The sequence below is a fragment of the Simochromis diagramma genome, unplaced genomic scaffold (assembly GCF_900408965.1).
Source record: "Simochromis diagramma unplaced genomic scaffold, fSimDia1.1 OVJJ01000385.1, whole genome shotgun sequence".
In the NCBI taxonomy this organism is placed as follows: Eukaryota; Metazoa; Chordata; class Actinopteri; order Cichliformes; family Cichlidae; genus Simochromis; species Simochromis diagramma.
The window spans coordinates 346,850-360,102 of record NW_024386751.1 but is presented as its reverse complement, the minus strand read 5'-3'; the positions used below and the strand labels follow the sequence as shown (position 1 = coordinate 360,102).

Sequence of the window (13,253 nt, the reverse complement as noted above, 5' to 3'; positions counted from 1 at the left end):
TGTGATGCCAACGTCCAGCCCTCGGTGTCAGAATATTTCCTTTGATATGATCACCACGCAGCTCACAGCTGTTGTTTGTGATAGTTTGTGCGAAATAATCAAAAGCCTTCGGTCCTGCAAAGGTTTGTGTGGATGCCGAGCAGCCTGGATCACAGAGGCTCTCAGGATCAAAGATGGGTCATTAGATTCAGTTACGATGAGGAGGATGTTTCCTGGATGTTTTCCAGCTTCTGCCTTCAGGATGACAGCGTCCCGGCTTGAGCCACGCACCTGAAGTTCAAGCGCTACATGTTTCACTGTGTCGCTTTGCAACACGAATGCGTGTTTCACTCAGCAGACTGGAGATCTGCTCATAGACGGCTGCCTCGTCTCACCTTTCCCTGAAGATCCCAGCCTGGGTGTCCACATTTCCATTCTGTGCTCACGTCAAGTCTGTCACCTAGTGAACATCTTCAGCCATCGCTCACTGACTCTGTAGCAGAGATCCCTCAGCAGCTCTCAGGTCTCCTGCACTCGCTGTGGTCCTCAGGCATCTGAACATGATGGAGAGACTCTATGTCTTAGCTGGCTTGGGACCAGCTCAGTGTCTCCCATCTCTAAGAGTGTGGTTACAATGGTACAACTACAGCCTCTCACCTGTGAGAGTCCTCATGTGGTCCATCAAATTCCTTTTGCGCTGAAAGCCTTCATGTTCAACAAACCTCTGGTTACAGACGTTCCTGTGGTATACCAAAACACTTTTCGAGTGTTTCACAAGGATGTGGCCTCTCACCAGTGAGAGTTCTCAAGTGGTGTTTCCAGGTCTTTTTCAACCTGAAGCTTTTCCCACATGTTTTGAAGGATTTAAACAAGTTTCTTTCTTTGGGATTGACTCTTGATGGATTTTTGGCAAACATCAGACTCTCTACCTGTGGCAGCATTGCAGGGACTCTCTGACACAGTCCAGCTCTCCACATCATCCTGACGTCTGTCTCACTTCTGTCTCTTCTTTGGCACTGAGGTCACAGTTTCACTTAACCCTGACTCTTCACACTTGCTGGATTCTTCATTTGTGCTTTCACTTTGAGGAGAGTCATCAGAGAGGAGCTACTCCTCGTCTCCTCCTGGTTCACTGTGCTCTCCTTCCTCAGCAGCAGTCACCATAAAGGTATCAGGCTCCTCCTTCAGTCCCAGCTGCTCTCCCTCCTGACTGCTGCACAGTTCCTCCTGTTCCTCTTTAATCTGTGGAGGTTCTGGTTCCTCCTGGTCCACACTGGAGCTCCTCTCCTGGTTCCAGAGCTGCTGCTCAGGGAGAACCTCCTCCTCCTCACAGACCTCCTGCTGTGGGACGTCTGGAGCGACAGAAGAAAGAAGTTACTGATGCAACCGCAGAAACATTAACAGGACTTTACAGCATGACTGCATCACTCATGAATGTGGACAGGCACCTGAGTTCACCTGTTTTGTGGTTTAAAAGCCACAAAGACGCTGTGTTTAGAGAAAATGGGTCTCAATTGTTCCCATACTGCTGACACATACGGGATCACTGAGGGTTTTTTCTTCTCCAGCTTTGACAAAAGTCCAGCTGGGATAACCACATTTACTCAGGGTCAGCTTTTCATCCATTTCATTAATAGTAATAAAAATCACACAGCAGTAATACGTCGAAGATACTGAAGTTTGATTTGATTTCCACCAATGAAGACTCTGAGCACGCCACAAACACATTTAATGAACAGTATGTGTAATTCCTCTTTTATTTTAGACCCACATCAAACAATAAAATAATCTAAAGCCGTGTGTTAGTATTCATTCACGTCAGACTCTTTGGTGTTGAGTATATGAATGATCAGTAGTAGAATAGATATGATTCATTATGGATAAAAACCTGAACGAGGCCTTTTCTTTCCATTTCTCTCCTTCATTATTTATAACACGCTGTTTATGTATTTATGGCTCAGTTTGGTACATTTAAATAGGTTTTAGGAAGAAAGAAGGACGTTTATTCCAAGCGGAACAAAGTATTTGAACATCCTCCTCCTGCCGGAACTTCAGAGCGGGACATCCGGCGGAAGTAAACATTTTTAAAAGCGGCAGTTTGGTTGTTCCAGCGTGAACTTTTGGAGGCTTTGTGCTGTGTGTGAGCTGAGTGTGTGAGCTGCGGCAGCAACGATGCCTTCAGCTCAGTATCTGAGAGAGTTTATCAACGAGCGACTAACTGCTGCTGCTGAACAAATATTCTTGGAGTTTGAAAAAACGATCGTCCAGTACGAGGAAGAGATCGACCGTCAGCGCAGACTGCTGGATATCACCTGGAAACCCCAAATCAAGCTGCACAGGACAGGTGAGTGTCCCTCTGAGGGAGGATCCTGATCACAGCTCTGCGGGACGTTTCTGATTGTGAGGACTTTTTGGAGATGTGAGCTAACAAAGAGCAAACAGAGGACAGGACTGCGCTGCATTCAAACAGCAGGCGCTGAAATCAGCCTGGATTTGAGCTTTTCTCTGACCTGGATCCATCACTCAATCCTGTGAATCGTTTGAAAAACTTTTTGTTTGGCGGTGAAACGTGTGTTTGATGGTGCGTTCAGGTGCACCTTCTAAACTCAGTAATGTAGCCTGAAAAGGTTTTTCCTTGGTTTCCTTTCTTCTTCTGCAGAGCTGTAAAGAGTTCAGTGTTAACGTCATAACAATACGTCTTTTTTATGTCTCCATCAGTGACGTCAGAGTGGTCGCCCGGGCCCTTTGTGATGATGTCACATAAAAGCTAAAGTGGTACACAGCACGTGCACGGTTCCTGTGGTCACATTTACACACGTGTGAGAACAACAAAGTCCACCATGTTGTTGTTCAGAGTCACGGACGCGACTGAAAGAAGTGACACAGAGTTTAATGTGCAGCTCGGCACAGTGACACCTAATATTGAATTTATGAACTGTAGTGGCAGTGCAGTGCTGCTGCTGTGCTGAGGGGGCTTTACCTTCCAGATGTTCGTCTGAATAAATGCAGATCTGAGATCAGTGACTTACAGCTGACTGGACGGCTTCACTCTCACACACGAGCGACGCAGTCATGCTGTAAAGTCCTGTTAATGTTTCTGTGGTTGTGACTTCTTTCTTCTGTCTCTCCAGACGTCCCACAGCAGCAGGTCTGTGAGGAGGAGGAGGTTCTCCCTGAGCAGCAGCTCTGGAACCAGGAGAGGAGCTCCAGTGTGGAGCAGGAGGAACCAGAAGCTCCACAGATTAAAGAGGAACAGGAGGAACTGTGCAGCAGTCAGGAGGGAGAGCAGCTGGGACTGAAGGAGGAGCCTGAAGTTCATAATGATCCTGTGCAGTACGAGGAAGAGATGGAGCGTCAGCGCAGACTGCTGGATGTCACCTGGAAACCTGAAATCAAGCAGCACAGGACAGGTGCAGGCACATGCAGAGGGGGGGGCTAGAGGGGCTTGAGCACCCACCCCTTTCCTGATGGGTGCCCAAAGTGCCCTTTTGTTGAGGCAACTTTTTTAAAAAAAAATTATTTTTTTTTTATGTGTGTGTGCGTGCGGAGTCCTGTCTGTGCCCCTCAACAATAATATTTAACTATTAATCACAGTTTTGCTAAATAAAAGGATCTGGCTTGCATCAGTCACATGATCACATTTAACCAATGGTCGCCCTCGACGGCAGAACGCGCTGGTTACGAGCCGGGAACGAGCTCACACAGAGCACGCGCATTTTTAGCGGTCCGGAGCTGTAGGAGAAACACAAGTTAACTCAGAGACACAGACTGATGCGACACAACCAGTAAGTAGGTGTACAGCGCACACTGTAGTGTATAGCACACAGGAGTATTAGCTTATTACGTACACGTTGGTAAGTTGTCTTGTTGCAACTGACGAACTGAAACAAACGAGCGTGCTGTGTGTGCAACAGCGCGACAAACATTACCTGTCCTTTTATTAACTGCACAGGTAGTGCTGGTCACAGCTGCTGGCTACCTGTGTAAGGCTGTCATGGGTCTGTAGCTCTGTCACCGTTTTAGGGAACATATTTAGTTTTAAAGTATTTAGAAACATATTTAGTTTTAAAGTAAGTTTCCGGGCTTTTCCTGCCTTTCTGGAGGGATTATATTTCACTAAAAACGATCTAATATGCATGTCCACATAATTATGTTATAATTATAATATATTAAAAACACAAGCTGTATTTTAAAGAACATACATTAAGAAGCAGATTATATTAGATTTATATTTTAAATAAGACAAAATTTGGATTTTACAGCAGTAAAATGATTGTATCTCTACAGTTTAAACATGTAATAAGCTTTGCCCCTGCACAGAGTGGATAGTGAAACAAATGGAATCATCATAATGACATTATTTCATATTTATTACTTCCCCCTCCTCATTGCTTTATTATTGTAGCTCTAGTAATAAACATGTAAGGATTCTGGATCAGCACCATGATGCCCATAGTATATACAGTATTCTGAAGAAGGTCTAAAATGTCACTGTGTGTGCGTGCATGTGTGTGTTTTATTTAGATGGATTTTTTTAAATTATTACTCATGATATAACATTGTCCAGACATGGCTGGTAAGGACATGAGGAGGAAACAGTAGGAGCTGTGTGAGGCTACTAAAGGCAGTGCTATAACATTTTTCTGTCATCATTTTATTATAGATTAAGTGCAAGAGTTGTTAGGTGTGGATAATTAGATTATAGTTTATTGCAATAGCAAGTTGTGCCTTGTTCTCAGATAGACAGCAAGTGGAGAGTGATATATGAAATGATGGGATGGAAGGAAGAAGAGAAGCAAAGAGTGATTCACAGGCAGAGCCTAAATTATTTCTCACAGTTTTTTGCTGCCTTATGGTTCCAAGTGCTGTCACCAATCTTTGCATTTAGTTATTATCTCATGACACTTGTTTAATCAGCTACCATCTCTCCTATGGACTTTTTACTGTCTACAGTCTCAGATCAACACAGCCCTGCCCTTCCCATATTAGATTCTTGATGAATGTGTGTTGTTCTTATTCAGCCTGGTTCAATGTGCCCCTTTTTAACTTTGAGCACCCGCCCCTTTAAACCTCTCTGCACGGCCCTGGACAGGTGAGTGTCCCTCTGAGGGAGGATCCTGATCACAGCTCTGCGGGACGTTTACTTTGAGGCTGCAGGGATGTTTCTGGAGGACAGAAGGTGGATGTGTCTCTGTTTAAACAAACATTCAGCTTTAAACTCACCCGAGGACGCTGCTGTGAGGCTGGGTTGGGGTTTTCCTCTCACACTTCAATTCAATTCAGTTTTATTTACACAGCGCCAAATCACAGCAACAGTCACCTCAAGGTGTTTTATATTGTACAGTAGACCCTACAATAATACATACAGAGAAAAAACCCAACAATCATATGACCCCCATGAGCAGCACTTTGGCGACAGTGGGAAGGAAAAACTCCCTTTGAACAGGAAGAACCAGGCTCAGGGAGGGGCGGGGCCATCTGCTGTGATTGGTTGGGGTGAGAGAAGGAAGACAGGATAAAGACATGCTGTGGAAGAGAGACAGAGGTTAATAACAGATATGATTCAATGCAGAGAGGTCTGTTAACACATAGTGAGTAGGGCCGCCACAAACGATTATTCTGATAGTCGACTAATCAGATCATCATCCATTCAATGTAAAACTACAGCTTATTGCACCAGCAGCATCTGCTCTTATATAACTATCATTAGCTTACAGCTTTAAGTGTTTAAGGTGCTAACTAAAAATAAAGACAAGATGATAGTTTATTAAATTTTAATGAAGTTTGCAGATTGTTTCGGTGAAGTTTAATAAACTCCTTGCTATCTAAAATATAACAGGACACCGGAGTAAATTCTCCAGCGTCTCACACTTCTGATAATCAGCTGTCTGCTTGAAGTTTATTCAGCTGTGTAAAAACTATAACTTTAATCTCAGCCAAACCGATTTACTCAGGAACAAATAAAATACTGAAAAAAGCCAAACAACAACATTTGTAAGTTATGTAAGTAATATATCATGTTTAACCTGAGTAGCGAAAGACGGCGGTGGGTTTGAAAACGATTTGCCGGGAGTCCGGTGTTCTCACGGCGCTAGTGACCTAGCCCCCGACTAGCTATCGAGCTAGTGGGTAACAGACGTCTCCGAAAACGTCGGAGCGCTTTTGAAAATATGTGGTGTCTTGATAAACTGAGCAGATATTCGGGGTTTAACAGCAGCTGGCATCCTTGTACATGCAGTGCTGCCATCTTCTGTTTCAGTCCGTTATTACACTCTTAAATCCTGCTACTTATTCCTGCGTCTTTTGTGATCTTCCAAAGCTTCAAACGACGCATCGACTATTAAATCAGTCGTCGACGATTTTGATAGTCGACGTAATCGTGGCAGCCCTAATAGTGAGTGAGAAAGGTGACTGGAAAGGAAAAACTCAATGCATCATGGGAATCTCCGGCAGCCTACGTCTTGAATCTTGAAATCTAATAATGAATTACAGTCGTCCAGCCTGGAAGTAATAAATGCATGAACTAGTTTTTCAGCGTCACTCTGAGACAGGATATTTCTAACTTTAGAGATGTTGCACAAATGGAAGAAAGCAGTCTTACATATTTGTTTAATATGTGTGTGAAAGACTCACAAAGACTCTCATACACCCTATATCTATAGATCTATCTATATAGATCTATCTATAGATGGATCTATATCAATGTAAGGTTTACAACCTTACCTGAAGACGGTCTAACAAAAGAACCAAGGAAGCTAGGCCTGTTCCATGAGCGTGCCCTTGAATTGAAGCCTGGGCGTGCCATGTAGCCCGAGTTTCACTCGGTGTGGCCAATTTGTACACGAAGGAAGTGGAAAACAGGGCTCTGTTATTGTACCCTGGAAAACCACCATGTCATTGGTTCAGGTATGTGAATGAAGCTCGGGCTGCCACGATTAGTCGACTATCAAAATCATTGACGATTAATTTAATTTTCGACGTGTCGTTTGAAGCTTTGTAAGATCCCAAAAGACGCAGGAATAAGTAGCAGGATTTAAGAGTGTAATAACGGACTGAAACAGAAGATGGCAGCACTGCATGTACAAGGATGCCAGCTGCCGTTAAACCCCGAAGAAGAAGAAGAAGCTCTGTCCGGTATTGTAGCTGTGTCCAAATTTAAGGGCTGAATCCTTCGGAGGCTCCAATTGTAGTCGTTTACGCTACGACGCGACGAAGACTGTCCAAATTTGAAGACTTCTCCTAATGCGGCCGACAAAGGCGTCCTTCCCCAGATTTGACAGATGGGGCAGGTGTATCCTTCGTGGCCCAACCAATCCCAGATTTCATAGCGTGACCCCAGTGTTAATATTACTCTTATTATTCTTTCTGGGTCACAAAATAAACGTTTAACATATTTTCAGCTGTGTAAACCTCAAATATCTGCTCAGTTTATCAAGACACCACATATTTTCTGAAGCGCTCCGACGTTTTCGGAGACGTCTGTTACCCACTAGCTCGATAGCTAGCCGGGGGCTAGGCTAACTAGAGCCGTGAGAACACCGGACTCCCGGCAGATCGTTTTCAAACCCACCACCGTCTTTCGCTACTCAGGTTAAACATGATATATGAGTCACTTAGATAACTTAAAATGTTATTGTTTGGCTTTTTTCAGTGTTTTATTTGTTCCTGAGTAAATCGGTTTGGCTGAGATTAAAGTTAAAGTTTTCACTAGAGATGGACCGATCCAATATTACGTATCGGTCCGATACTGACCTAAATTACTGGATCGGATATTGGAGAGAAATAAAAAATGTAATCGATCCATTAAATATCACAAAAGCACCTCACAAAACTCGCGACATGGCGTAACTCGGCTCATAATCTTAGCACATCGGAGCAGTGTGCATCACGTGATAGAGCGGCCGTGGCGTGTGAGACCTGTCGCCGGTCTGGTTGAGTATTTGGAGCCTCGCTACCAAACCAGCATTTCATCTCCGAGGAAGTTATCCCAGAGAGAAGTAAAGCAAGTGTGGAAGTTCATCTCTGAATGTTTGTAAAGCATTCCAGCGTTATATGGAGCGACTGTCTCTCTCTCTCTCTCTCTCTCTCTCTCTCTCTCTCTCTCTCTCTCTCTCTCTCTCTCTCTCTCTCTCTCTCTCTCTCTCTCTCTCTCTCTCTCTCTCTGCTGCTGCTGCTGCTTCAATCATTAAACTGATCAATGATCAGCTGATCGTCTCTCTTCTTTGTTTTTGGCCCACTTTGCACCAGAAAGAGGAAACCAGCGGCTGAACAACAGCAGCACGTTTTAGCTTGATAAGCTGTTGTTAGAATTTATTTAATATTAAACCCGATTCTTTGATCCCCATGACAGAACAGAGAAAACCCGACTCAGAGTGGTCAAAACATTTATAATTCTTTATTCAATCATCTTCCCTGCACAGCCCAAAGCCAGCTGCAGAATCTCTAACATTAGAAGCTAAACATGTGTCTCATATAGGTGTTATTTTGCTACTTTACACGTCACACACAGTTTCGATACGAACAAATCCTTATATGTTAGTAGTTCCTCTTTTCTGTCTAGCTTCCTGTATTTATTAATATACTTGTACAGCTGCACACTAACTTCCTGTTTTTCAGTCTGGCTGAGCACTTAGTTTGTGAGTCAAAAGTGGCCTTGCTTTACAAGCCTTCATTATTAAAGTACATAAAACAGTATAATTAGAAAATAAGCACTAAGAATATATGTTTATTCCATAACACTTTCTACACCAGGATCTTTTTCTACGCAGCTGACGGCTGTAACTGTGCAGGGGCGGATCTAGCAAGTTTAGCCAGGGGGGCCGATAGGGCATGAACAGGGAAAAGGGGGCATAAAGACATACTTTTCTTTCTTATTCTCATTTAAAATGTCGAGCTTTTAATAAATATCCGAATCTTACACCCAAAGTTTTAATCTGATGTAAAATGTATAGAAGTCCATTACTGTATATAGTAACTGTTAAGTCTAATATACCCTAGTAAGCTGTAGTACTTTTTCCTTTGGGAACCATCTGTGCAGTCTGCAGTTCTGTTGAAGAAAGATGTTGAATCTATTTAATTATTCTTGAAAAATTTATTTCTGTGCATCTTTTTTCCCCACTGCATCAAATTAAAGTTGATTACATCGATTACGCATCATGAGGTGGAGGGTGGGGGTGGTTCCCTATTTTTTTTTTTTTTTTTTTTTTTTTTTTTTTTTTTTTTTGCTGGGAGTTTGCAGCCCTGTTAGTTAGGTTGCTTAATATTTCTGCTAAGTGCTCTTTAAAACACCAGAATAGGGAGGATGGTGCAGGTTTAAGTTTATTAGATTGATCAGTTTTGCTGAACTATGAAATGTTTTGGCTGCAGTGCATTTTTTGCATACAGGTGTAACAGAATAGCTTTAGTGTTGTTAAGTTTGTTTGTTTTAAACTTGAGTATGAACTTATACAAAATGCAGCAAGATATTTTAAAAAAAAAAACTGTTTTATTGATTAAAAAATACACTATATCAGTATCAGGCATAAAAGTGGTATCGTGCCATCTCTACTTTTCACACAGCTGAATAAACGTCAAGCAGACAGCTGATTATCAGAAGTGTGAGATGCTCGAGAATTTACTCCGGTGTCCTGTTATATTTTAGATAGCAAGGAGCAGACGGCTGAGTTCACTAAACTTCACCGAAACAATCTGCAAATGTCATTAAAAGGTTAGAGTATCATCTTGTCTTTATTTTTAGTTAGCACATATCTTAAACACTTCAAGCTGTAAGCTAATGATAGTTATATAAGAGGAGACACATGCTGGTGGATGCATAATCTGATTAGTCGACTAATCGCAAAAATAATCGGTGACTAGCCAACTATCAGAATAATCGTTTGTGCCAGCCGAAGGTGACACCTGTGTGAAAATCAAATCTCAGGACGTACCACAATTCACGGATCACATTAACTCGCTGGACCGACACATCAAATTCACCAGGGAGGATATGAAAAGTGGCAGGTTAGCCTTCTTAGACTGTGAGATTTCCATCAGTAATGGGGGACACCTAAAAGCTGACCCTGAGTAAATGTGGTTATCCCAGCTGGACTTTTGTCAAAGCTGGAGAAGAAAAAACCCTCAGTGATCCCGTATGTGTCAGCAGTATGGGAACAATTGAGACCCATTTTCTCTAAACACAGCGTCTTTGTGGCTTTTAAACCACAAAACAGGTGAACTCAGGTGCCTGTCCACATTCATGAGTGATGCAGTCATGCTGTAAAGTCCTGTTAATGTTTCTGCGGTTGCATCAGTAACTTCTTTCTTCTGTCGCTCCAGACGTCCCACAGCAGGAGGTCTGTGAGGAGGAGGAGGTTCTCCCTGAGCAGCAGCTCTGGAACCAGGAGAGGAGCTCCAGTGTGGAGCAGGAGGAACCAGAACCTCCACAGATTAAAGAGGAACAGGAGGAACTGTGCAGCAGTCAGGAGGGGGAGCAGCTGGGACTGAAGGAGGAGCCTGATACCTTTATGGTGACTGCTGCTGAGGAAGGAGAGCACAGTGAACCAGGAGGAGACGGGGAGCAGCTCCTCTGTGATGACTCTCCTCAAAGTGAAAGCACAGATGAAGAATCCAGCAAGTGTGAAGAGTCAGGGTTAAGTGAAACTGTGACCTCAGTGCCAAAGAAGAGGCAGAAGCGAGACAGACGTCAGGATGATGTGGAGAGCTGGACTGTGTCAGAGAGTCCCTGCAATGCTGCCACAGGTAGAGAGTCTGATGTTTGCCAAAAATCCATCAAGAGTCAATCCCAAAGAAAGAAACCCAACACTGATGTGAAACCCTATCCTTGTGATACATGTGGGAAAAGTTTCAGAGCTAGAAGTACGTGGAAACGACACCTTGTAACCCACACAGGTGAGAGGCCATATCCCTGTGATACGTGTGGGAAAAGTTTCAGTCGAAGCAGTAATTTGTATGATCACATGAGAACCCACACAGGTGAGAGGCCATATCCCTGTGACACGTGTGGGAAAAGTTTCAGTCGAAGCAGTACTTTGTATATCCACATGAGAACCCACACAGGTGAGAAGCCATATCACTGTGATACATGTGGGAAAAGCTTCAGTCAAAGCAGTAATTTGTATATTCACAAGAAAACTCACACAGGTGAAAAGCTGTTTGCTTGTGACACATGTGGCAAAAGCTTCACCGATAGAAGTACCTGGAAATACCACCTCATCACTCACACAGGTGAGAGGCCATATCCCTGTGATACATGTGGGAAAAGTTTTACTCGAAGCAGTCATTTGTATATTCACATGAGAACTCACACAGGTGAGAGGCCGTATCCCTGTGATACATGTGGGAAACGTTTCAGTTCAAGCAGTCGTTTGTATATTCACAGGAGAACCCACACAGGTGAAAAGCTGTTTACGTGTGAAACATGTGGGAAAAGTTTCAGTCGAAAAAGTATATTGATGTATCACAAGAAAACTCACACAGGTGAGAAGCCAGAGGCTCATAAAACATTTTAGTGTGAGTAGGAATTTGATAGACTGCATGAGAACTCTCACAGGTTGTTGTTTTCCAGAAATACCTGTCTTTTATGCTGTATTCCTGTTTGTGGTCACTGTTTTATGTGAGACTCAGAATCTCTCTGGCCCTTTCTGCCTGCTTTAGTCTGTGATGGTCTGTTTAGAGCACGTTGTTTCTTCTCATGCGTTCATTTATTTTTTGATTTCATCCACTTGTTTTGGGGTTTCTTTTCAGCCTTTAGAGGCGATCCTAAAAATATGTAACCTTATGTACCATATTTTTTGGAGTATAAGGCAAACTTAAAATCCTTTAATTTTCTCAAAAATCGACAGTGCGCTTTATAATCCAGTGCACCTTATGTATGAATTCTGGTTGTGCTTACTGACCTCAACCCGATTTTTATGTGGTACACGGCGCTCAAAAATCTGTCAAAAAATGTTTTAGTACGACTTGGGTAAGCTACAAAGCCGCACCGCTTGATGGATATTCAGATCATTACGGCTACCTTAGTCATGATCCTCGCAGAGTAAAACTCCGTCTGCTTCAGGTCCCAAAGTCAAACGAACACTGTGCATCACTGAGAGTTAAAAACTAAATTCTTTCATCTTTAATAAAATGATCAGTGTGTCTTCTCTACCAGGTGTAACAATTAAATTAGACTTCTGGCTAAGACGGTGTAGCAGTAAGCCACATGTTTCGGAGCTCTGCTGCATTTTTTTTTCCAATTCTGAAATTTCCTACTTCAGTTTTACAAACTCTTATCTTGTTATACCCGAAGGAAGAGATAAGCTAAAATGCCTAAGAAACAAGGTAAATGTCTCACAAGGAAATGGACATGACAAAGTTTGCAGCTAGCGTGCTACATGATAGCGTTGAGGACGAGGAAAAACTAACAAGGATGTTACATCAACACACCGCCAGTTGAAAATAAAGGTGAAATTATGAACGCTATCGACACACTTAAGTCAGAGTTTTCCGGCAGACTGGACCGTTTGTTTTCCGCTGTGCGAGAAGACATACAGGGATGCGTTGAGAGAGTGACACAAGTGGAGAATCGCAGTTAAAAAGCTGGAAAAGGAGGCAGAGACGCTCCGTTCAAAGGTCAATGACCTAGGGAAGAAGTCGCAGATCCAACTTGAGATTGATCAACCTATCTGAAGGAGCAGAACGAAGAGATGCATGTGCTTTCATGAAGAGCTGGCTCTCCGAATCACGCTAAGGAGCCCACTGGATGTTGAAGGATGTCACAGTCTTCTCTCAAATAATCCTGAGGTGCCTCGGCCCGTCATTAGGGAGTTTTTTAACTTCAGAGACTAAGGCTATGTTCACGCTGCAGGTGAAAGCGCATCAAATCCGACTTTTTCAACCCTCTGCGACTCATATCCGATCACGGTGTGACAGTGTGAACGGCACAAATCCCATATTTTCAAATCCGATCTGGGTCACTTTCGTATGTGGTGCTGAATCCGATACATATCTGATGTTTTAGAAAGCGACTGCTGTTTGATGGTCACGTCGCATTAATAAATCCGTCTTTTACGTCACCGATACAAGACAGACGCCGATTATCAGCTCCGGAGAAGACATCGTGAACGCTTCCTGTCCATCCCATGAAACTGTTGGGAAGACAACGTTGGAGAAACGTGAACATTTTATTTGTACTGTATAATCTGCAGATTCTGACAGAAATCTGCAGCTATCCTTCGAAGCACCGCTTCTCTAAAACAGCAATAAGGATCATTATTAGGCCAAATGTAGATAACAAC

At 43.1% G+C, this 13,253-nt stretch overlaps 1 protein-coding gene across 8 annotated transcripts; it reads left to right on the top strand.

Moving 5' to 3' along the window:
* The first annotated feature begins 1,911 nt into the window (after positions 1–1,911).
* On the top strand, positions 1,912–12,981 carry LOC120727831 (zinc finger protein 135-like). Of its 8 annotated transcripts, none has more exons than XM_040022404.1 (4): positions 1,913–2,323; positions 3,111–3,145; positions 6,827–6,829; positions 10,320–12,981. In XM_040022404.1, exons 1-4 carry the CDS (start codon positions 2,152–2,154, stop codon positions 11,484–11,486), a joined length of 1,377 nt encoding a protein of 458 aa, XP_039878338.1. In that variant the 5' UTR covers positions 1,913–2,151; the 3' UTR covers positions 11,487–12,981. The 8 variants fall into 8 exon arrangements, with proteins under 8 accessions (XP_039878356.1, XP_039878322.1, XP_039878313.1 ...); XM_040022397.1 differs by lacking the exon at positions 6,827–6,829 and having other exon boundaries at positions 3,111–3,395; positions 10,294–11,034; positions 11,203–12,981; XM_040022430.1 differs by lacking the exon at positions 6,827–6,829 and having other exon boundaries at positions 1,915–2,323; positions 3,111–3,395; positions 10,294–11,034; positions 11,371–12,981.
* Positions 12,982–13,253: the final 272 nt, after the last annotated feature.

Coding starts and splice junctions, on each gene's coding strand:
- LOC120727831 (XM_040022379.1), top strand. CDS start 2,152: ATGCCTTCAGCTCAGTATCTGAGAGAGTTTATCAACGAGCGACTAACT. Junction 2,324..3,110: donor AATCAAGCTGCACAGGACAG/GTGAGTGTCCCT, acceptor CTGTCTCTCCAG/ACGTCCCACAGCAGCAGGTC. Junction 3,396..10,293: donor GCAGCACAGGACAGGTGCAG/GCACATGCAGAG, acceptor CTGTCGCTCCAG/ACGTCCCACAGCAGGAGGTC.